We start from the raw sequence: 22232 nt of genomic DNA, 5'->3' as shown, positions 1-22232 counted from the left end.
CTCAAGTCATCTTAAAATGACAGGGGGGCTGCCGCTGTTGGAACTCATGGAATCTCGTTGCCTACTCTTTTTGCACCAGCCGAATCAGTTTTGTTGGAAAGGTTCTTAATCACGCCGTTGACTATTTTCGGGTGGGCTTTTACCACCGCCAGAGTCGTTTCTATTGCGGGCGCTTCAGCAAGCCAAAAAGGCCCTATCTCGCCCGCTTACCGACGGTCTGGCAGACTGCGTAGACTGCGCCTCGGAGGACCGTGATATCTCTCTCATCAAAGATTAGAAGAGCGTCGGGACCGAACGTATGTGGAAAGACACGCCGAAGACCAGCACAAAGCCGATTGTCATCCGCACGTCAAGCTTCTCGAGTCGCACCATGGAGAAATCGTCTGTGCCCTTTCCCATCCGGGTACTCGATGACACCGTCAATCAGGCGGTGACAGCGCGAGAGCCAAGAGACTGGAGCGATCTGCTGCCGGCAACGACCCGAACCAAGCACGATCACATCACCGTGCCGCAAGCCGACGATGTCGAGTTTCTGGAACGAGAGCTGCTCGTCCGGCGACTCAATGACATACAGGATCTCCTCTGGATCTGCGGTCGTCCGATGCCGCCTCGGCCTCTCCATTACCAGATATTGACCTCCCGCGAGATCCACGTCACAGAGAACCCCGAACTTCATCTAGTCTGGGCTAAGAACCGCATCTTCATCAAGCCGATGCCAAGGTGGCTGCTAAACCCAGAATTCTGGGCTACGAACTTGGCCGAAGCTTCGGACAAACAGTCTGATCCGCGGAAGCAGCAGCTCGTCAGCTGCGCGCTCGGTTTCCTCTACACTTACACAGCCCTCATTGCGTACGAGAGCGACTTCCGCATAGCCGTCGATAAAGGCCTCGTCCCGGATGGGATGAAATGGTACCAGTGGAAGGCATTATCGGCCCAGATCGCGCAGAACCATTGTTATGCATCTGTCAACCCGCGGTACTGGTACGGCGAGCTCCGTCTCAGTCGGCTGAACAAGATTTACCGCATCCGCTTGGGATACGTGCTCCGGGGGTTTTCCAAAGTAGTTTCTCATGCCGTGTACGAAGACTTGCTGCGGGACAACTTCGCAACGCTGGCGGCGGTGCTCGGTTATGTTGTCATCGTCCTGACGGCCATGCAGGTTGGCTTGGCCACGGACAGGCTTGTTGGCGACGGCGCGTTTCAGAGTGTGAGTTACGGCTTCACAGTCTTTTCGATCCTGGCGCCACTCATTGCCGGCGCTTGTATAATTGGCATTGTAGTGGTCATGTTTGTGAGCAACTGGGCGGTGACCAAGGCGTACGAGACGAAGAGATTCCGAGAGATGGGTGTCGAGCCTCTGTCAGACATCAAAAGGCAGACGGCCAATGCACATAAGTAGGTGTGAAGCAGGATGGTTTAGAAATACAGGGCGGGAAAACAGATACCCCATGAAGAAAACGTAATGATTGCAACACAACTTGTGAAATTGAAGTAATTACCTAGACGATGTGATATGGACATGGTTCAGATTAAGGTAGGCTGGTCCGGCACACCAGTTTCCAGCCGTACGGGACGCCAGGCCATGGACGGGCCCTAACCAACGTGCTAACTTACCTGGTCAGGGCGTCTATCCCTGGCGTCCCGCCTTTTTAAGGGCCGGCAGCCGCTATAACACGTCCCGATCTGCTAGCCCGCCCCACGACCGAGCTGATGCCAATCGCCTATGCCACAGCGGTTGAACGTCAAGCGCAAGGCACCTATCTCAATTACAGGCGGGGAGTGTGTGTACCTTGGGAAAGTACCTTTTTGTGAGAGCTTCAACATAACCTCACAACCACCACGCATCCAGACTTCACGCTTTCGAAAACGTCTGGCAATTTCAACACAACCGCCGCACACCCAATCCCAATCCACCGGCGATCAACAGAGTCGGGTGGTGCTACCAATCATGGCCACAAAACCCTCTGCCCGCCTTGAGCGCCACTGCCTTGTAACAGTAGGCGCAACAGCGCGCTTCACCCAGCTCCTGACCGAGGTCTTGTCCGCCGCGTTCCTCGACTTCATCGCCGAGAGCCGCTACACGCACCTCACCCTGCAATGCGGTAAAGACTACGCAGATTTCTCCCGCCAGATGCTGCCTCCGCTGCTGAATCGGTATCCTGGAATCGAAATCACCGCCTTTGACTTTGTCGACGATCTGACTACCGAAATGGTAAAGTGTCGAGCTCAGCCGGGCGTGCGCGAGGCTGGTGTGGTCATCTGTCATGCAGGTAAGCCAGGGGCAAGCATTCATCACACGTCATCACATGATTCTCTTCGATTTGGAATGTGTGTAAGAGCTGTTTTAGCTGATCCTGATCCTCAGGCACGGGAACCATCCTCGACGGAATGCGCGTTAGCGTCCCCCTCGTCGTGGTCCCCAACCCGACCCTCAAGGATAACCACCAGGTCGAGCTGGCCGAGGAGATTCAGCGCCAGGGCTACGGGATCTGGGGCCGCCTCGGTGACATCTCGTGGGCCCTGGAGCAGCTGGCACTGCAGCTCGATAAGACCGAGCAGCAGTACCGGCCTCACCCCGTCGGCGTCGGCAGCGGCAGCGGGGCGGCGGCGGACCCGGTGGATGTGAATCTTTGGCAGGTCAGCAGTGCGTTAATGAATCGGTACTCCGATGAAACCGGTCCTGCCGTACCCAGGAGGACCAAAGTAACTGACGGCGGCGGTGCTGGAGAAGTCCAGCGGGAGGAGGTGGCGCAGATGACGATGGGCTAGGAGTCTCATCAACGCTGGACACCCCTTCCGTCCTTTCGGCGATCAGGGATGGATTAGGATGAGGGACGATTATGACGAACACTTGATGAGGTTGTAAGAGAGAAAAAATGCAAGGAATGGGGTGCATGATATGAACAGTCAACCTTAGCAAAGAGCTTGCTCCTAGACACGAAAGATACCCTAAATTTGAACAGCGCTCTTCATCGAGATAACATCATGTTGCTTTTCATTTATTCATCCAACACCTACTGAAAACATCTACAGACTCCACACCGAGCCCAGCTATTGCCTATTGCAGCCCAGTCACGGTCCAAACCTTGATCGCGGCATCGCCTCCGGCGCTCGCAATCTTGCTGCCACCCTCAACCCACGCGACGCCGTTGACACCATCCTTGTGGGCGTTGAGAGCCTTGACACGGCTTCCAGGCTTTGCTAGACTCCACACGCACACGTTGGTATCCAGCGCTCCTGAGACGGCGTGCGTTGCGGCATCGCTCCAGCTTATACACGTAACCCTCGCAGTGTGCGCAGACCAGCGGTCCGTTGCAACCTCCCAGTCGCCAGTCTTGTAGGCGACGATCTTTCCGATTTGATTTCCCGCGGCGAGGTACTGGCCGTCGTTGGAGAACGACAGGCAGGAAATCAAAGCCGTCGACTTGTCGACCGACTTTGTCTCGGAGAGCTTGCCTGACCCGTCCGCAGTGTAGATCTTGACGGAGTTGGCTGATCCCACGGCCACCGTCGAACCGTAGGCAGCTACAGCGCCGGGAGTGAATCCGAGGCGGTTCTCAGAAAGGAGCTGGCCCTTCTGGTAGACATCGACGCCCTCGATGGTGGCCACGTACACCTTTCCATCCGTAGCCGCCACGCCCTTGGGTTGGGCAGCAAGCTTGACGGCCTCGCCTGAGAACGTGTTGGCCGACTCGTCTACTATCCGCAGGTGGTCGTCCCATCCGACACTGTACGTCTGTCCCGCCTCGGCACTGAACTGAGTGACTTGATTTGTGTGCGCCTGGCCGTCAACCACTGAACCAGTGCCCGTGGCAACATCCCACTGGCAGACACGGCCGTCGAAGCTACCGCTCCACAGCGTCTGGCCCTTGCCATCAGACGACGCGCCCAATGCCGTGATGCTCTTGTTGTGGCCCTGGACGATCTTGCTAGGTTTGTCGCTGCCCTCGTTCAGGTAGATTAGATCGCCATTAAGGTTCAAGCTGATAATCAGGCCGTCGGTTCTGCCGTGCGGGTAGACAACGCCAACTTGCTGGTCGCCGATACTGACACCGTCGCCAAACTTCCACGTCTGCGTAGCCTTGCCTGACTCTACGTCCCAGAGCTTGACGGTCTGGTCCGCACTCGCTGTGACGAATTTGGTGCCATCCTGGGCCCACGAGACGGCAAAGATGCTGCCAGTGTGTTCTCCCTCGCCAATGGATTTCGTAGGCTCGCCCGTCTTTCCGTCGTAGAGCTGAATGCGTCTGTCGGCGCCAACCGTCACGAGCTGGCTGCCATCGGGCGAGAAGGCCGTTCCAAAGACGAAGCCCTTGTGGGCGTTGGCATTCTTCGAGTTGAACTTGAAAGGCGCGCCGTGCAGGAAGCACAAGGAGCTGTCATCAGAGACCGTCGCTGCCCGCAGCGGACGCTGTTGCCGCACCGCGACCGAGTTGACCACCTTGGAGTGACCGCTGATCTCTCCGACCGAGTTGCCACTGTCGGCCGTAATGCAGTGGCCGAAGCGCTCCTTGCCGTCGCCGACGGCGATGATGCGCTGGGAGTCGCCATCCCAGCCAATGTCGTTGATGCGCCCCGAGATGATGTGGTATTCGCCTAGCAATGTCATTAGTACCGACCGACGGAGAGCTGACGATGGCGTGCACAGGTTACGCTGTACCCTTTGTGTTCTCGGCCTCGACAGCGTCCCAAACTCTCACGGACCCAGACACATCTCCACTGGCGACATAGAAGCCGCTTGGCGAGAAACGGGCGACGCTGGTTGCCGCCGTGTGACCGGTGTATTGCTTGCACACGGAGGGGTTGTCGATGGATCGGAGGAAGATGGATTTGCCAGCCTGCGAGAACCATTGTCAGCTGAGGCATTGTTTGTCATGAGGTGCCGGTTGGACTAACAGCATAGGCAATGCGCTCTCCTTTGTTGTCTGTGGAAAGCTGCGTGGGCTGGCCACGCTGAGTAGCGGGCGAAGCAGCCAAGATCTTTTCAATGGTGACAGACATGATGAGAAGTCCAAGCACGCTGGTATACAATGCGAATAGAAGTCCCTAAAGCTCCGAGCAAAGATGTTGAAATGTTCGAGAGGCTTGGGGAGTGAGCCAGGCACCACAATGGCGGTCGACGGTGTCGGGTGGGAACCTGGACCAGGAGCTGGGATGGCGATCTGGGATGGAGGGGCAGTGCTACTGCTACCTAACTCTTGCTACTGCGGGGCAGAAATGACGTTCCAGGTCCCTCTTTCGCTAGTCAACCACTCACACCGTCTGACGCGGCCATTGTCTGGGGATGTTGTAGACATTCTGCAAGCATTGCGACTGCTTGGTATTGTGTTGATAGACGACGAGTAAGAGTTGTAGGCACTGATTTGGATTTGAGCTGAAGTATACCATTAACTCGGGTAGCTCACGAGTTCCATACAAGTACATCGTGTGCTGAACATGTGATATGGAGGCATCCGCATAAGAGACAACCAGTATATTTGTACATCCAACCAACTAAAATGCACCTCAGCTCAGAAAACGAGAAGTAACGGCCGTTTCTCCAACTGTTGGCCGATTACCAAAGAACCTTCCGAGTACCTTGTTCTCGAAGGAATCCAAATTGAAAACCAAGTGAGTTACAGGCACGAAAACACACTCTGAGTAAAACAATGAAGCGCCCACCCAGCACTCAAAATCTATATACGCCTGCTATGGCTTCCCCAATGGAACAGTGTCTGTACTGTTGAGGTTTCCCGTTAGAAAAGAGCCTTCACACAGCTGAACCAGGCCTCCACAGCCGTTGCCACGGCGTGGGTCGATGGCTATGTGGTGCATGTGGCGGACTCCCCACACGCAGAGGGTACATAGTGAGCCAAAACACTCCGGAATTTCAACAAACGTCGTCGCTTTCCTAGCTCAATTTGGTCAGAGCGTCCGACTTTTAATCGGAAGGCTGTGGGTTCGAGTCCCACGGATCGCGTCCATTTCTTTTTTCGTCTATGGCTGTTCTGGACTATGACCCAAATGTTGCGAATCATTTTGCCATTGCGTTCTGAGAATGTAGGTCCATGTTTCTTCATCCGCATCGCTGGGTAGGTATGTATGTAAGGCATGTACGTACTCCGCTTCGGGTACGGCCCGGGCCCGACAGTGAAAGGCCGCGAGGAAGCAGCAACCGCACCATGAGGAAGTCGCAGCATCACTTCCACGCGACGCCTACAACCATGTATTGCCACTGCACCATTAATCTACATCACTCATGAAGGCCTGAGGAAGAATCTGCCACTGATTTTTCCCCCGCGCCAGCCAATCGAGATTCTCAGGCACATCAGCTGGACCACCAATCCTTACAGCCATGAATTCCCACCGTTGACCATCACATTCAATCATAACATCAACGCAGCCGTTGCCAATGAACAACAGTCCCCCTTCGCGGACGAGGTGACATCTCCGTTCAAGAACCCGGTTCTTGCCGCACCACGTCGCCTGGACGGGCACCCACGCCGAGATGCGCGGCCATTGCGTCACGGCCATCGATCCATAGGCAAAACCCAGGTCGAAGAGCACCCAGAGGGCTTCCTTGTCGACGGTGCAGACCATGGTCTTGGGGAACCGGCCCAACGTCGGATCTGCCGAACCGGTAGAAGAAGTTAGGCTCGGGATTGCGTAGCGACCTTCGACGGAACCTAACCCTGGGAGGCTGGCGCAGACGTAGGCAGGGGCCGGGGCTTCGTTAACTAGAGGGGGTTTCGTGGTCTCTGGGTCTGGCGGAGGAGTCCTGAAGGGGGAGCCCAGAGAGCGAAAGATGTTCGTGATCGACCCAAGTGGGTTGTCCAAGACGGCAAAGCGCGAGGAAAGCGTGGATCTCTGGCTGATGCTATGCGAGGACGTCGACTGTCCTCCCCGTGTCTGCGTGGTGTTAAAGTTGAACCCATTTCCGATGAAAGACGAAACGGGAGCAACTCGGCGGGCCGCTGCTAAACCTGGATGACCCGAAACCCCTTGGTTGCCTCGTAAGGACATCGCAGAGACGCCTCTTAACCCCCTCGCCAACCGTCTCAGTTCCCCAGCCGCAACACCCAGCACACTCTGCCCATCATGCGCACCGGTCTCCCTCCTCCTCGACTTCAAAGCCCTCCACCCCTCCTTCATCTCCCTCTCCAAGCCCAATAGCTTCTCCGGCACGACCAAAGGCTCCAGACCAACGACAGCCTCCATCAGAGTCCATTTGGCCTTCTGCCCGCCCTTGGCCGGCGGGAGCCCGTAGTGGATAAGTTGGGCCTGGTAGTCCGCCTCTGAGAAGCTCTCCACGGCAGCCGCGCCGTGAGATACGATGTCATGGTAGTGTCTCCCCAGCTCGGCCAGTGTCCGGCGGCTGTGGACGGCGCCGTTGTCTGCGATGATGGCGAGGACAGTGCCTGAGAAATGGAAATTGTCGCGGACGACTGGGATGCTAGAAGCGGGTGTGAGGTTGTTCATGATGGACTGAGACGGGTGATATCTTGGTTGCTTTCGTAGTTCCGAGTATTATATAGGAACGAACGAGGGACAAACGAGGGACTTGGCCACAGGAAGAACAGAAAGACCCTAATAAAGACCTCATCCGAACAAGGTTCGAGTCTGTCCTGGATCCAAAGGTCCTGGATCCAAAGGAGCCTGAACGGTTACATTGACGATAAGACCAAAGGGTAGTCAGAAGCATGAACCCTATTCAGCTGTCATCTTACCAGGGTTATCACCATACCTTGAGTCCAAACATGCCAGTTTCAACATAAATTCTTGAATTCAGTTTATTCTCGTATTGTCCGAGCTAAAGATGCCCTATCACTAAACGACATGGCCCTCAGTCCCTCTATTGCGAAAGCCATACATGAGGCAACCTACAAGAAAACCGACCAGAGGTCATGCCAGACCAAACGCCTCCATCTATCGTAGCCACTGCCATGAAAAGCCATTACCCCAACCCAAGACCAATTTTACCAATACTCATGTAGCCTCGCCGGCCTCTATTTCTTCTTGCCCTTGGTTTTGCTTTTGACATTGGTAGTGGACTTGGTCGAGGCGACACTCGATGCCCTTGAAGGCGCAGCGGATGTGTTCTTGCTTCCAACCTCCGACTTGACGTTGTCTAGCGCCTTATTCTATGCGCATGATTAGCCGCATTCATTTGTCAGTTCATTCTAGTCCTAACCTTGACGCCGTTCTTAGTCTTCTTTTTCGAAGGGGCCATGCCGAGGATGCTGTCCTCGTCATTCTCCTCATCCTCTGCCTCTCTCTTAAGCTTGCCGTTGACGCCATTTGCACCCTTCGTGGGATGAACATCCTCGAACTCCTTGACAATGGTAGTGAGCAGCGTGGTGCAGCGACGGCTCAGCTCGACGGGCGTCCTGCTAAGGAAGAACCAGTCGAATCGGAACAAGGGGCTCTCTGCAATGTCGTCGCGCATCTTCTCGTACAGTCCGGCAGAGTCGATGCCATACTTGTCGAGAAGGACGAGCAAGAATCGATCCTCTTCCTCGGTGTAAACCTTCTTGTTGGTGGTAGAAACAGAATAGTTGATCTTGAGCTGCTGCAGGGGAACGCGGTATTGGGACATCTTCTTGCGGAGCAGCTTCCTCTGGTGCTCAATCTTGCGCATACGCTCCTCGCCGTCTTCAATCACCTTGATGTACTTGTTGTAATCGGCAATTTCCGTGTATCGTTGCCAAAAGACCTTGGCGTATTGCTTGACCTCGGAGGCAGTCTTGTTGTCGATATCTTCGGCAATGTTTGCGTAGTCGCTGCGACCATAGCGGCCTGAGGCATTGATGAATTGTTGGAAGTCACGCCTGTTCCATTCGCCAAATCCTTGCTGCGACAGACGCTGCTTCTCCTCCAGCTCTTCTTCGTTGAGCGGAGTGGCCTCGTCGATCTCCTGCTGATCCAAAGCACGCTCTGCCTCGCGCTCATCAAGATTCTCATCGTCGCCGTCAGACAACGGCACCTTGTAGCCAATTTCCTTGCGGTAGTAGGCCGTCTCTCGATCCTGGAGGTCACGCAATCTAGGCGGGTAGAATTGATAGTCGTGGACGGGGACTTGCTTAGGAGCTCTAGGTGCCTTTGGCTTTGAGTCCTTCTCCTTGGGCGGGTACATGGCCTGTCGGAAATACTTGTCCATGGAGTACGACTGCTCCTTTCGCTCACGCTTGGCGGGGTTGATCCAGTTCATGCCAATTTCTTTCTTGTTTGTCTTGAAGTCTTCACCGTTCCAGGTGTAGGCAGATTCTGAGGTGAAGTTCTGCAAGTCGTCGATACCAAGCTTCTCGTACTTGGCATTCAACTCCTTTGTTCTCGATTCACCTGAAGAAAGAATCTTGTCGATATCATCGTCGTCCAACTCGGTACCTTTGGAGGCCAGCGTACCAGTGGCGCCCTTGCTCTGGAACACCTTCTCAGCGCCATGCTGAATCATCGAGAGAAGCTCGTCCTTGTTATTGGCAGCCTTTGCTGCGACTTGAGCGCGCCCTTGCTGGATGACCAGCTGGTCAAGACGCAACTTTTGAGCTGCCCTCTCCAAAACCTTCTCCTCAATAGCATTGTCCGTCACAAAGCGGTACACAACGACCTGCTTGGTTTGTCCGATACGATGCGCTCGATCCATGGCTTGTAGATCGGCCTGGGGGTTCCAATCGCTGTCGTAGAGAACAACAATATCGGCAGTGGTGAGATTGATACCCAAGCCACCAGCTCTGGTCGTCAACAGGAAGATGAACTTTTCAGAACCGGGCTTGTTGTACTCGTCAATGGCAGCGATACGATCCTCGTGCGCAGTGCCACCATCAATACGGCAGTACTTGTACTCCCTGAACACACAGTAGTCTTCGAGAATGTCCAACAGGCGACTCATCTGTGAGAAGATGAGAACTCTGCTTCCCTGCTTCTGCATCCTCGCCAGCAATTTGTCGAGGACGGCCATCTTGCCAGCATTGTAAACCAGGTGCTCGTCGGTGGTATAGGGCGGGCCAGGCTCGGCACCTTCAAACAGGTAAGGGTGATTGCAGCACTTTCGCAGCTGCATCACAATGTTAAGCAACCTGGTCTTCGACTCCCGCTTGCCGTTGGCACCGTTGACAGCATCAATGTCCTTCTCGAGAATCTTCTGATACCACTTGATCTGCATTTCCGACATACCGAGGTAGACATTGACCTCCTTCTTCGGCAGTAAGCTCTTCTCCACGTCAGCCTTGACTCGTCGGAGCAGGAATGGTCTGAGAACACGGTGAAGCTGCTGTACGACGGTGTCCTGGTCCTGTTCTCTGCCAGAGAACCACTGGTCGAAGGCCTCGGAGTCGCCGAAAACGTCGGGCAACAAGAAGTTGAGCAGAGCCCACAGCTCGTGCAGGTTGTTCTGGAGGGGTGTGCCGGTGATAAGGAGTCGGTTTCGGGAGTTGAAGAGACGAATAACCTGTGCCAAGGATGATTCTTCATTCTTGATACGATGCGCTTCATCGATGATGATGTATTCCCATGCGAATTTCTTCAGGTGACTCTTCTCGCGCAGAACCATCTCGTAACTCGTGATGCAGACATCAAAGTCCTCATTGACCAAGCGATCATTGATGAGCGCCTGGCGCTCGTCCTTGGCACCTTGCAGCACCAGCACGTTGACTTCGGGAGTCCACCTCTCGAATTCTCGCTTCCAGTTATCCAGAGTTGACTTGGGCACGATGACGATGTGCGGTCCGGTGATATCCATGATGTGTCTCAGGTAACCCAAGAAAGAGATCGTTTGCAGGGTCTTTCCGAGGCCCATCTCGTCGGCGAGAATACCGGAGATACCGTTCTCATGGAGAGAAATAAGCCAGTTGAGACCAGCAACCTGGTAATCTCTCATCTGACCCTGCACGAAGGCGGGCGAGTCGCGGAAGACTGTTTCGGCGGAACCGCCGTGCTTCTCGTCACGGAGCAGTTCGGCATCCTCCTCAGCTTCAGTCCGGCGTACTCGTCCGTTACTGGCACCACCTTGACGGGCACCCTTCTTGGATTTTGATGCCTCGGCGTTTTGTCGATCAATCTCGGTCATGATTTCGCGAATCTTTGGGTTGGGGTTCGTCTCGATGAAGTGGCGGAAGAGGTCCGTAAGACCCAGCAAGTATCGGAATCGGCGAATGCTGTCTTCTTCCTAGTTTGAAATTTGGATCAGCATATCGTGAACGATTGACTTTTCAGAAAGACGCATGATTTGCGCCTGTCATACCTTTGATTCGCCCAGTCTGTCATGTTTCTTGCCAAAGATGCTGCGGCGAAGCTGATTGGCCTCGGATCGCTTCCTACGGCCATCTCCGAGGGGCTCTCCAACAACACTACTAGCAGTGGTGTTCGCATTGGTGTCTGAGTCGGTGTAGTCGGGCGTCTCATCGACTTCCTACATGCAAGTCAGCAAAAGGGCAAATAGATTCAATCGCAACATGAGCTCCGTGGGGAGCACGCTGACGCGACACATCATGGCAGAAGAAACGTACCATTTCTTCCACGGGGTGAGCATCCGCGGCGTCGGACATTGACGCGTCAGTATCGACCGCGGCAGCTCGAGATCGAGGAGCCATCTTGACGGCTGTAAATCACTTTACGCGACTTACACGCGTTTCTTGAGGATATGACGGTGCGCTCCAGAACGGTAGATACAACTCAGGTACTTGGGTTCGTTCGGAAGTGCAAGCGTTCGCGGAGCATTCGCAAAAATGGCCGAATGCTTTGTTGCTGCGCGAGGGTGAACGGTCCGTAGATGTTTTTTTAGAGATGATGGAGGAAAGGTGGGATTCCTCTGCTGTAGAAGACAATGTCCAATCAGGACTAGCGCATTTTCGCCGTGTCAATCCCCGGCGTGTGCAGCAAACGACGTACTTTTTTGACGCCGTCCGAGCTCGGGGCCGGAAGAAGACAGCCTCCGACCTTCTCTATCCCGTCGTCTTGGGCGCCCAGCCAGGGGACAAAAGCCGTAGCACTGGGTAAGCATTGGAGGATCCACCGCCCGCTCCAAGATTGGGTCAGCCGGCTATGACTACCTAGCGCACTGGCCACGAGTGGAGGGGATAACGCCAAAGCCACCTAGGTACGTAAAGGTGCTGAGGTAAATTAGGCCTGTTCAGCTGCAGTTGGCCGTCGGTTAGCACCGCTGTCCAGTGTCATGTGCTCTGCGGTGAAGGCAAGCTGACCTCAGTGCTTCACCCCGTCGTCAATCAACTGCACCGTCTCATTACAGCCTGTTTGACCATTTCCATCACCACGTCTTCGGCATCTCCTCTATTCACTCTTTGCGGCCAAGGCAGCCCGCCCGGAAGACCTCGTTACGTAGTGTAGCTGCACTCGAGCCATCACCTCACACCTTATCGCCACACAGTTGACTTCGCTGGGGGACCCCGTTTGGACCCCACCCCGGCGTCAACTGCAAGATTTGTTTACCCGACAACTCAACTACCTACATTACACCGCTAGAGGTGCGGGACTCATCTTTCCCACCCTTCGACTCGGTACTGATTCCTTTCAGCGATTTGGTTATTGGCATTACCACATAATGGATTCCATGCGAAGTTTGAACACCTCCCTCCCGGGCGCCTCCGCAGCCGCCAAGCAGCCGACGCAAAATGACTCCCCCGAGCAACTCCTCGACGCCTTCAAGGCCGCCGCGCTCTCCGTGACGAAACTCTACAAGACTTCCGCGGCCGCCCAATCCAAGGCCCGCATGGACGGCTACCAAGACTGCCTCGACGACATGCTATCGTTCCTCGACAAGGAGAGAATTGGACTGGGCGACGGCGATGGCTGGAGGATCCGAAGCTGGGCGACCGAGAGGCTGGACGGTGCCAGAGATACGGGCTCCCAGAACGCCGAAAGCGACGACGAGGCGGACAAGGCGGAAACCGCGGCCTCTCCGGAGCTGAACAGAACGAGCAGTGGCACACAACTCTCTTCACTGCGGGGGGAAAGCCACCTGAGGACGGACTCGGCGCCCCCTAGTATCCCGCAACCTGTGGAAGAAGAGGATGGACCCGAACCCATACCAATCACGGTGCCGACGGCAGACTCATTCACTTTTCAATCTTCTCACCCCTGGCCGCCTCAACCGCCTCAACAAGACGCCTACCTGAATCTCGCAAATCTGGATCTCTCGGACTCTCGGGCACACGACTCATCGTCAGCAAACACAAACCCCGCAACGCGCACAGCAAGACCAAGACACCCTGCCAACAACCCGCGTTCGGCATCAAGACAAGGAAACAACCTGGGCCGCGGCGCAGGTTCGAAGCGGAAGATCAACTTTGCAGAGATATTCGACCTCAGCAGTCTAGACAAGAACATGTTTGGTGGCGGATCAAAGCGTAGCAGGCACACATAGCGTCTTTGCCGACAGCATTCCACGACTTTCTTCACTTTCGACAGCAGTCAACTTGGGGCCCAGGTTGTCTGTCTACGGTTATACGGACACATTGTGTGTCTTGACGAACGGGATTGAGCGAGCATCGACACGTACACGTGGGAAGGAGGGGCTATTAGGAAGGGAAGAAATTTGCGCAAAGTATTAGAATGTGCGCTCACGAGCGGCGTTGGTTCTTTTTGTTTTTGTTTTACAAAGGTGCATGGGGCGGTGTTAGGTTTTGGGACTCTCTATCGCGATGATGCCAAATTAAAGGGACGGCTAGCTAGCCCACGACCACCATAGCTACATATATCATCAAACTATCTGCTCCCCTGTCACTTGTTGGCGGTTTATGTCGATGACCTTTCAGAAAGGGTCAGCTGCCATCAACACAGGGGTAATCATAAAGACATTCTTGTTGTCGCCTACATATTCTCTCTCCTTTCTCTCCCTCGGAATGACGTTGACATTTTTCGCATTGTGCGGAATGTTTTTGGTATAAAGTTTCAGATTTCAGGGTTTCAGTGTGTTCCTTAGTCGGCCTGTCCTTCTGATGTGCATATTGTCGTGGGAATCAAACATGTTTCAACACACTCCAGGCACCAGCACTCACATCCCGTTAGCGTAGGCAAAGCTTTCCGGGCTTCGTCCCAACCTTCTCGTCCAAACACCAGTGTTCGGACCCGCCGGGTGCCTATCTGGACTTGTCCTGTCCCTGACCTGGGCGCAAGAAAAAGTCCCTCAACTGTAAAATGCGCTAATATGCGCAAGAGTCATCGGTCCAGCCCCACATTCTTCAGAACATGCCAGATGCTTCATTCCAGCCGCCGGAGAATTTGAGCTTGAGATTTCTAGAAGCAATGCTTTCGCAGAGGCTGATGACATTGCGCATTCTTTTGGACGTGATAGTACTCTACAGAGACCCAGTTGATTCAGAAATTGCAACCGTAATATCTCAAGGAATCTTTTTCTACCAGTTTGACCTAGATTCCTGGACTGGTCTCGGTCGGGGGGAGGCCACGTGAAGACCCTGGTCAAACACCACGCCCGTTAACAGAACGGGATGGGAAAACTCACCACTGCACACGCTCGATGGAAATCAACCATCACCACTCGAAAGAACTCCACTAACTTTGACCTTCATGGGTTAAGAACCTAAATAAAATATGCATCGGAAGGGTGGCCGAGTTGGTTATGGCGCCAGGTTAAGGTCAGCTTAACATCTGTTTCCTGGTGGGGCAACCCGCGCGAGTTCGAGTCTCGTCCCTTTCATTTTTCCTTTTCCCCCCTTTTTGTTACGTACAAAGATAAATAGTTTGACGGGCGTGAAGTGATGCTGTTATATACCTATTTTACACCTCTCCAAAGGTTGCGGGACCAGGTTTCGCGCCTCTCTGGTGACCTCGCTACTCGGATGCCGGTAACTTCAATACTAAGACAACATTCCAAAGGGGCAAAGCAACAAACAAGTCAAAAAGCACATCAAACATTCATCATGACTATCATTCGTTGGTACTAAATTGTCAGAAATCTCATCATTACGTTTTGGTTCATCTCATCCTCGAGGCTCTGCCCGCCCCGAAAGCGGAGAGGAAAGTTTGATATCATCCGTTACCAGGCTTCTTTTTTCGTTTTGGTTTTCGCGGACTGCCCTAGGTTTTTACAAAAACCAATCTAACCATCCCCCAGAGATTTCCCAGAACGCCGTACTAATGCAAGCCGCGAAAGAAGACGAGAAAAAGAAGGGGCCTTGCTCTTTTCTTATTTTTTTCCAACCAAAATCCCTTCTCTCTAGTTCTCCTGTCTGTTCTTCCGTTCCCGCTCGACCTCGTACATGAAGTCGAAGTAGCCCTTGTCGAACTGGTGAACACGGACGTAACCGTCCTCACCACCACTTGCGTAGCCCTTTCCGGTGGGGTCTGCAGCGACGGTGTTCTTGAATATGGTCAGTCACCGAGATAATATGAATCTAAAAGCTCCCAGAGGCTTACCAGAGGACCGAAGTGACCACGGACTCTGCCAACCTCGTCTTCAAAGACCTTGTGGTAGAATCTCGCCTCGAACTTTCCTTGTCTCGCCGAGGTACGGGTGACATCCATGGCGGCCTGACCACCTCCGAGGATGACAAAGTCCTTCTTGGGTGTGATGGTGGCACTGTTGAGGGGGGTATCAGCGGTATAGGTCTTGAGAACCTCGAGGTCCTTGGCCGTGATGAGCTATATCAAGTCAGCAGTTGGTCTCGCGGACAGTCAGCTGTGGGTCGCGTGTACCTTGGACGTCTTGTCCTTGCAGGCGGTGATGAAGTAGGTTCTGTCCTGCGACCACTGGAGATCCGTGATGGGCGTGTTAAGCTCGTGTACGGGCTCGTTGTAGATCAGGTCACCGTTCTGGGAGACGGTCAGCTTGAAGTTCTCCATGCGATATCCCCCTGGTTGGACCCACCTTGGCATCGTACTGCGATACGGAACCGTCCTCGTGGCCGGCGATAATGTACTTGGTGAGGTAGCTGAAGCCAGCAACGGTGGCTTTGCTCTCGTCGCAAACGATGGTCAGGACGCGCTCGTCACTCTGCTCGGCCTCGGGGTCGGGGTTGATGTCGACGACAATGATGTTGGAGAGGTAACCCATGCGCTTCTCCGTGACACCGAGCAGCTTAGTGCCGTCCTCGTTGAACTCGACACGCTTGACAGCGGTGGGGAACTCCCAGGTCTTGAGATTCTTGCCGGTCTTGACATCCCAAAGTCTCATTGTGTTATCGGCGGAACCGGAAGCGATCAGGGTGCTGGTGGGGTCGACATCGACGGTCCAGATGGCACCGACGTGGCCGTGGTAGGTTCCCAAACGCTCGCCATTGTGTGCGTACCAGGCGCAAATCTGTTGATCCTTGGCGGTCGAGAAGATGAGGTCGCCGTCCGAGTTGTACCTATTCGAAGGGGCGCGGCGGGTTAGCATGCGTGGCCCCTCCTACGGTGCGCGAGTTGGCGATGAGGAAGCGAGAGCCCTGGCGCCTCGCTTCCCCCCTCCTCGGAATGGACATTTCGCGCGCTGGGGGGGCAGAAACGTACTTGATCTGGGTGAGCGCACGCTCGTGGCCTGCCAAAAGAATGGGCCTCATATTGTCTGATTTCGGGAGGTCTTACGGTTCTCGGTATCGGGGCTTGGTATACGGGCACGTTGTCGCGGCAGGGGACGTCGGTCTTTAAAAGGCTGATGTCGTCGGGTCAATCGTGAATTTTTGCCTTCACCTCGACATTGTGGGTTTCGGTGCTCTGGTGTGTGGGGCGCACTTTTTCCCCGCGACCATTCTGCCGGTTCAGGTGAGGGCCTTTCACCGCCTTGGACCGCCTTAGGCAGAGAGGTGGTAGCTTAGCACAGGCAGTGGCACAGCAAGGTGAGTCAACTGAGCTACCTTAAGGTAAGGTAGCTCGTGGCGCCGCCAGCGCTTGCAGGGCGACTCACCTCAGGCACCATAGGTATAGGTACATAACGTAAGGCAAGATACCTAGGTAGGTGATGTGCCTCAGGCATTGCCGGTACCTGTCATGCCTGAGGGTGGTGTTCGAGGAACCTTCCCCTTCCATCGGTGCAGGCAAACCCAGCCTTCTAGAACTTTAGCGTGCCGGTTGGCCTGCCCGGCGCACGTCACGGAAGGAGCTGCCCGTTGGAAGCTGGCGGCGGGACGGGAGTCATGGCAGCAAACCCTCCAACCCTCCAAGTCCAAGCCAGACAGCGTGGCAGCCGTTGAAGCTCCGTGCCCGTCGAGTAGTGCGGTCATCATCATCCAATTCCCGCCGTTCCATTGTCCATTGTCCATTACGGCTTGTGTTTGTTATTACGTCCTTTTATGGCAATCCGACTCATGCCTGACTCATACGTGTTCCATGAACAGCGTTTTCGGACCTCGAAACTTGGCATTAAACACTATCAAGTCAAGCCTCGGACCCTTTGGCTCAACTACGTCAAGCTCATGGTAGTTTCACATGCGCTTTACCGAGACAGTCTTTTTTGCGAAGAAATCAGACCGTTCGGACCACCGTCGTTGTTTCTTTGTCTTGTTTCTTGTACCATATTTGTATCACTCACCCCGTTCTCTTTCTGTCTTGGGAGAGACAACTCGAATTTGTCACAGTCTTGATTGGGTTTTCAATTGTGTGTTTCCCAAGATACCAGTCATCCGCCTCAGATCCCTCACAGGAGCGCATTCCGTACTGGTTGCTTTGCCCTTCACGAGAAACCAACCGCCAAAACTAAGGATAAGGCTGTTTGCTGAACCTACTAATACCCACAACTCGGCTTCTTATCGATCGGATTTGCCGCCGGCCTCGGAGACTCGCCCGAAAATTTTCGACCTGCCCAAAACGGCAGATCATTTCCACTGGAATCACAGAGTCACTCGTACAGAGCCTGCGTATCCAGGACCAGGGAGCCTCAACAGTGAACAGTAACAGTCATAGGTACGACTCACAATCCCGCCATTGAGGAGTCACAGGGCCCTATCGCTTAGCTCCACCCAAGGGAAAGGTCGACTTGTAGTAGTGAACAGCACCGAGAAGTCAACAAGGGACACCGCAAGCCGCAAGGGAGACACTGATTTCGGGATTCGGCATGTCGTCTATCAGCCAGTTGAAAGGCCCTCAGAGGCTGTCTTGGACACGCCGCCTGGCGTCGCCCAACAAGTCTCAGCTTCGGCTGAGAACCCGCGGGTTGCCCTCGAGAGCAGCATTGTCCAGTCACAATCCATTGTCCGACTCCTTGACTTCCCCTTCCCGCCGGTCACTTCTGAGCCTTGGGGTAGATACAGGTCGGTCTCCATCAGACCGCCGGCCGCCCTACAGCGCGCTAAATTCCGACTTGCACCGCTGCCCACCACCCCTCATTCTCGCTGCTCCCGCTTACACCCATCCTGCGCGCTTGGCTTCGGTGCCCGTCCCGACAATTTCATCTTCTTCCCATCATCCCAAAAACTTCGCGTTTGGACACCTGCGAGGACAAGCTGCATCTCTGGTTTCTTGGCAACCCCCCCGTCCGTTCATCGCAAGGACCCCGGGTTCCTATCACACGACTTCCCCAAACAGGTCCTTTGCAACCTCAGCCATGGTCGCCAACAAGATCGATGGCACTGCCGTCGCCAAGAAGATCCGGGAGTCTATCGCCAGCGACATTCTCGAGAAGCAAAAGGTGAACCCTAGGTTCCAGCCTCGGCTTACCATTATCCAAGGTATGTTTCATCATTTTTGGAACCCATCATACCTTTGCAATGCTAACAAGACTGCTTTATAGTCGGCGACAGATCGGACTCAAGTATGTCGTGCATCCATCCTTACCCCACCATTCAATTTGTCGTGATGCTCACAACCCCGCAGGCACCTACGTGCGCATGAAGCAGAAGGCTGCGAAGGAGGTAAGACATGTCACTGAGGTATCAAGCATATGAGCCAGTGACTGACATAGCCAGGCAAATGTCGATTGCGAGTTGGTCAACTTCCCCGAGTCCATTTCCGAGCCCGAGTTGCTGGATCGCATTTACCGTCTCAACGACGACCCTGCCGTCCACGGCATCTTGGTTCAGCTGCCCATCCCGAAGCACCTCGATGAGTATGTCATCACATCTGCCGTTGCAGACGAGAAGGATGTCGACGGCTTCGGCACCAGGAACATCGGCGAGCTCGCCAAGAAGGGTGGCCGCCCCTTTTTCATCCCTTGCACTCCCAAAGGTGTCATGGTTCTACTGAAGGAGGCCGGAGTTGACTTGAAGGGTAAGAACGCTGTTGTCCTTGGACGCAGTGATATCGTGGGCAGCCCCGTCAGCTACCTTCTTCGCAACGCCGATGCGACTGTCACCGTGTGCCACTCCAAGAGCCAGGACTTGGAGGCGCACCTCAAGGCGGCGGACATCGTTATTGCGGCCATTGGCCAGCCCGGTTTCGTCAAGGGCGAGTGGCTCAAGCCTGGCGTTGTGGTGATTGATGTCGGCACCAACTATGTCCCCGATGCCTCCAAGAAGTCTGGTCAGCGCCTCGTCGGAGACGTCGACTACGATTCGGCCGCACAGGTTGCTTCTCACATCACTCCTGTCCCGGGTGGTGTTGGTCCCATGACCGTCGCTATGCTTCTGTCCAACGTTGTCGAGTCGACGCTCAAGTCGTTTGAGAAACAAAAGCAGAGAACGATCTCTCCTCTCCCCCTGCACCTCAAGGAGCCTGTCCCCTCCGACATTGAGGTTTCCAGAGCTCAGAACCCCAAGCAAATCACTCGTCTGGCCAAGGAGGTCGGCATCGCATCTCATGAAATCGAGCCGTACGGAGCCTACAAGGCGAAAATTGACCTGAGCATCCTGAAGCGACTGGAGCACCGTCGCAACGGCAAGTACGTTGTCGTTACGGGCATCACCCCTACACCTCTCGGTGAGGGAAAATCTACTACGACAATGGGTATTGCACAGGCCCTGGGCGCACATCTTGGCCGCATCACCTTTGCGAACGTTCGCCAGCCTAGTCAGGGCCCTACCTTTGGTATTAAGGGTGGTGCCGCGGGCGGTGGTTACGCCCAAGTCATCCCCATGGATGAGTTCAACCTCCACTTGACTGGAGACATCCACGCCATCACTGCAGCAAACAACCTCCTCGCAGCAGCGATCGAGACACGCATGTTCCACGAGAACACTCAGAAGGATGGTCCTCTGTACAAGCGACTTGTACCCGCCAAGAACGGCAAAAGAGTGTTCCCGCCAGTCCTGCTACCCCGCCTCAAGAAGCTCGGCATCGAGAAGACGAACCCCGATGACCTTACCGAGGAGGAAATCCGCCGTTTCGCCCGCCTTGACATCGACCCTGAGACCATTACTTGGAGACGTGTTCTGGATGTCAACGATCGTCACTTGCGGGGCATCACCGTTGGCACCGCGCCGACTGAGAAGGGTCAGACTCGTGAGACCGGCTTCGATATCTCTGTTGCCAGCGAGTGCATGGCCATCCTTGCTCTCAGCACCGACCTGGCTGATATGCGCAAGCGCCTGGGCAGCATGGTTATTGCGAGCTCCAGGAGCGGCGACCCGGTCACCTGCGACGATATCGGCGCTGGCGGCGCGCTCACTGCTTTGATGAGAGACGCCCTCAAGCCTAACCTCATGCAGACCTTGGAGGGCACTCCTGTGTTTGTGCACGCCGGTCCCTTTGCCAACATCAGCGTAGGCAACAGCTCTATCTTGGCTGACAAGATGGCCCTGAAGATTGTTGGTACCGAGCCTGACGAGGACCATTCTGAGAAGGCTGGTTTCGCCATCACTGAGGCTGGTTTCGACTTCACCATGGGTGGAGAGCGTTTCTTCAATCTGAAGTGCCGTGCCTCCGGACTTGTCCCTGACGTCGTTGTTATTGTCGCTACTGTCCGTGCCCTCAAGGTTCACGGCGGTGGTCCACCTATCGCACCAGGTGCTGCTCTCAACGCTGTCTACAAGGAGGAGAATGTCGACATTCTTCGCGCTGGTTGCGTGAACTTGAAGAAGCACATCCAGAATGCCAAGCAGTACGGTATTCCTGTTGTTGTTGCCATCAATAAGTTCGTCACGGACACTGACGCTGAAATTGCCGTCATCCGTGAGGAGTCTATTGCCGCCGGTGCTGAAGATGCCATCTTGTCCAACCACTGGGCCGAGGGTGGAAAGGGCGCCATTGAGCTGGGCAAGGGTGTCATTGCCGCCAGTGAGAAGCCCAAGGACTACAAGCTTCTGTACGATCTCGAGGGAACCGTTCAGCAGCGCATCGAGACCATCGGCCAAAAGATGTACGGCGCCGCTGCTGTTGAGTTCAGCGAGCTTGCTCAGAAGAAGGTCGATACCTATACCAAGCAAGGCTTCGGAAATCTTCCTATCTGCGTGGCCAAGACGCAGTACTCCCTGTCTCATGACCCCGACCTGAAGGGCGCCCCGACTGGCTTCACGGTTCCTATCCGGGATGTCAGACTGGCTGCTGGTGCAGGTTATGTGTAAGTCAAGCCATCCATACTAGAATTAGTGCACTACTGACGCGATTACAGATACGCGCTCGCTGCAGACATTCAGACCATCCCTGGTTTGCCTACGGCTCCTGGTTACTTGAACGTCGACGTCGACACCGAGACAGGCGAGATTGACGGCCTGTTCTAAGTGTGCTGAGGGTCACGTCAAGCGCGACATTTGGAATTTGGGAGGGCGCTTATAGAAAGAACTGATTTTCATTGTGGGACGTGGGAAAAAGGGAAGCGGCATTCCGGTGACATTTATTCAACAAATGGCGCTGGGGATCACGGGAAAGAAAAGACTTAAAGAAATGTGCATCTGTTCAACAATGATACCTCCTGTCGGACTCTTAGATAGACCGAATACAAGAATACAAGACTATTCATATTGCAAGAAAGCAAACGCGCTTGATTTATTCGCAATGGGAGCTGTTCTTTGTCCTCCTCGTTCTTGCCTGGCATGTTGGAAGCGTGGCGATCAATCTCTGCATCCTGCCCGCCGCGCAGGAGGAATACTACCCGACCGCAATGCAAAAGGGAAAAGATGTGTCCTCGTACAGTACCTTAGGGCAGGGGGTTACAGATTGACAGGTTCGGAGCCGAAATCTCCAGCATATCGGCAGACATCCGCAGCGACCGCCACGGAGGCTCTTGCCATCTCATTTCTGCCTCCGACGAGGATTCCCAAAGCGTACCACACATTCGCACAAAATCGGTCATCGTAACTTTCTTCTCCCTACCGTAATTTATTCGCGAACGTCTGTCGTCCATTTCTCAAAGAACTCGATGGTAAAATTCCATCACCTTGTTCCACTTGGCAGATGAGGGCCGTGTTTGTCGTTTCACAGGGGTTAGAGATCCT

The 22232-nt window shown here is 54.5% G+C and overlaps 8 protein-coding genes across 8 annotated transcripts; 4 read left to right on the top strand and 4 right to left on the bottom strand.

Moving 5' to 3' along the window:
- Window positions 1-370: 370 nt before the first annotated feature.
- Window positions 371-1399, top strand: CORC01_09449 (uncharacterized protein; the record flags this gene model as incomplete). The annotated part of the gene is made up of 1 exon (XM_022621078.1): window positions 371-1399. The coding sequence occupies one exon, from the start codon at window positions 371-373 to the stop codon at window positions 1397-1399; it is 1029 nt and encodes a 342-aa protein (XP_022472466.1).
- A 549-nt stretch (window positions 1400-1948) lies between these two features.
- CORC01_09448 (glycosyltransferase family 28 domain-containing protein) lies at window positions 1949-2769 on the top strand (the record flags this gene model as incomplete). The annotated part of the gene is made up of 2 exons (XM_022621077.1): window positions 1949-2270; window positions 2366-2769. 2 exons carry the CDS (start codon window positions 1949-1951, stop codon window positions 2767-2769), a joined length of 726 nt encoding a protein of 241 aa, XP_022472465.1.
- A 289-nt stretch (window positions 2770-3058) lies between these two features.
- On the bottom strand, window positions 3059-5001 carry CORC01_09447 (WD domain-containing protein; the record flags this gene model as incomplete). Its single annotated transcript, XM_022621076.1, has 3 exons — window positions 3059-4596; window positions 4661-4838; window positions 4897-5001. The coding sequence occupies 3 exons, from the start codon at window positions 4999-5001 to the stop codon at window positions 3059-3061; spliced, it is 1821 nt and encodes a 606-aa protein (XP_022472464.1).
- Window positions 5002-6222: 1221 nt separating this feature from the next.
- On the bottom strand, window positions 6223-7458 carry CORC01_09446 (uncharacterized protein; the record flags this gene model as incomplete). The annotated part of the gene is made up of 1 exon (XM_022621075.1): window positions 6223-7458. One exon carries the CDS (start codon window positions 7456-7458, stop codon window positions 6223-6225), a length of 1236 nt encoding a protein of 411 aa, XP_022472463.1.
- Window positions 7459-7985: 527 nt separating this feature from the next.
- CORC01_09445 (SNF2 family domain-containing protein) lies at window positions 7986-11564 on the bottom strand (the record flags this gene model as incomplete). Its single annotated transcript, XM_022621074.1, has 4 exons — window positions 7986-8120; window positions 8171-11140; window positions 11216-11383; window positions 11481-11564. The coding sequence occupies 4 exons, from the start codon at window positions 11562-11564 to the stop codon at window positions 7986-7988; spliced, it is 3357 nt and encodes a 1118-aa protein (XP_022472462.1).
- Window positions 11565-12532: 968 nt separating this feature from the next.
- Window positions 12533-13354, top strand: CORC01_09444 (uncharacterized protein; the record flags this gene model as incomplete). The annotated part of the gene is made up of 1 exon (XM_022621073.1): window positions 12533-13354. One exon carries the CDS (start codon window positions 12533-12535, stop codon window positions 13352-13354), a length of 822 nt encoding a protein of 273 aa, XP_022472461.1.
- A 1812-nt stretch (window positions 13355-15166) lies between these two features.
- On the bottom strand, window positions 15167-16490 carry CORC01_09443 (eukaryotic translation initiation factor 3 subunit I; the record flags this gene model as incomplete). The annotated part of the gene is made up of 5 exons (XM_022621072.1): window positions 15167-15310; window positions 15367-15591; window positions 15646-15762; window positions 15818-16298; window positions 16441-16490. The coding sequence occupies 5 exons, from the start codon at window positions 16488-16490 to the stop codon at window positions 15167-15169; spliced, it is 1017 nt and encodes a 338-aa protein (XP_022472460.1).
- Window positions 16491-18469: 1979 nt separating this feature from the next.
- On the top strand, window positions 18470-21518 carry CORC01_09442 (formate-tetrahydrofolate ligase; the record flags this gene model as incomplete). The annotated part of the gene is made up of 5 exons (XM_022621071.1): window positions 18470-18593; window positions 18656-18676; window positions 18739-18776; window positions 18831-21358; window positions 21410-21518. The coding sequence occupies 5 exons, from the start codon at window positions 18470-18472 to the stop codon at window positions 21516-21518; spliced, it is 2820 nt and encodes a 939-aa protein (XP_022472459.1).
- Between the last annotated feature and the right edge of the window lie 714 nt (window positions 21519-22232).

The sequence above is a fragment of the Colletotrichum orchidophilum genome, assembly GCF_001831195.1.
Source record: "Colletotrichum orchidophilum strain IMI 309357 chromosome Unknown Scaffold_85.1, whole genome shotgun sequence".
Taxonomy (NCBI): Eukaryota; Fungi; Ascomycota; class Sordariomycetes; order Glomerellales; family Glomerellaceae; genus Colletotrichum; species Colletotrichum orchidophilum.
Note: the sequence above shows the minus strand (reverse complement) of the source record. Positions and strands in the feature narration are given on the sequence as shown.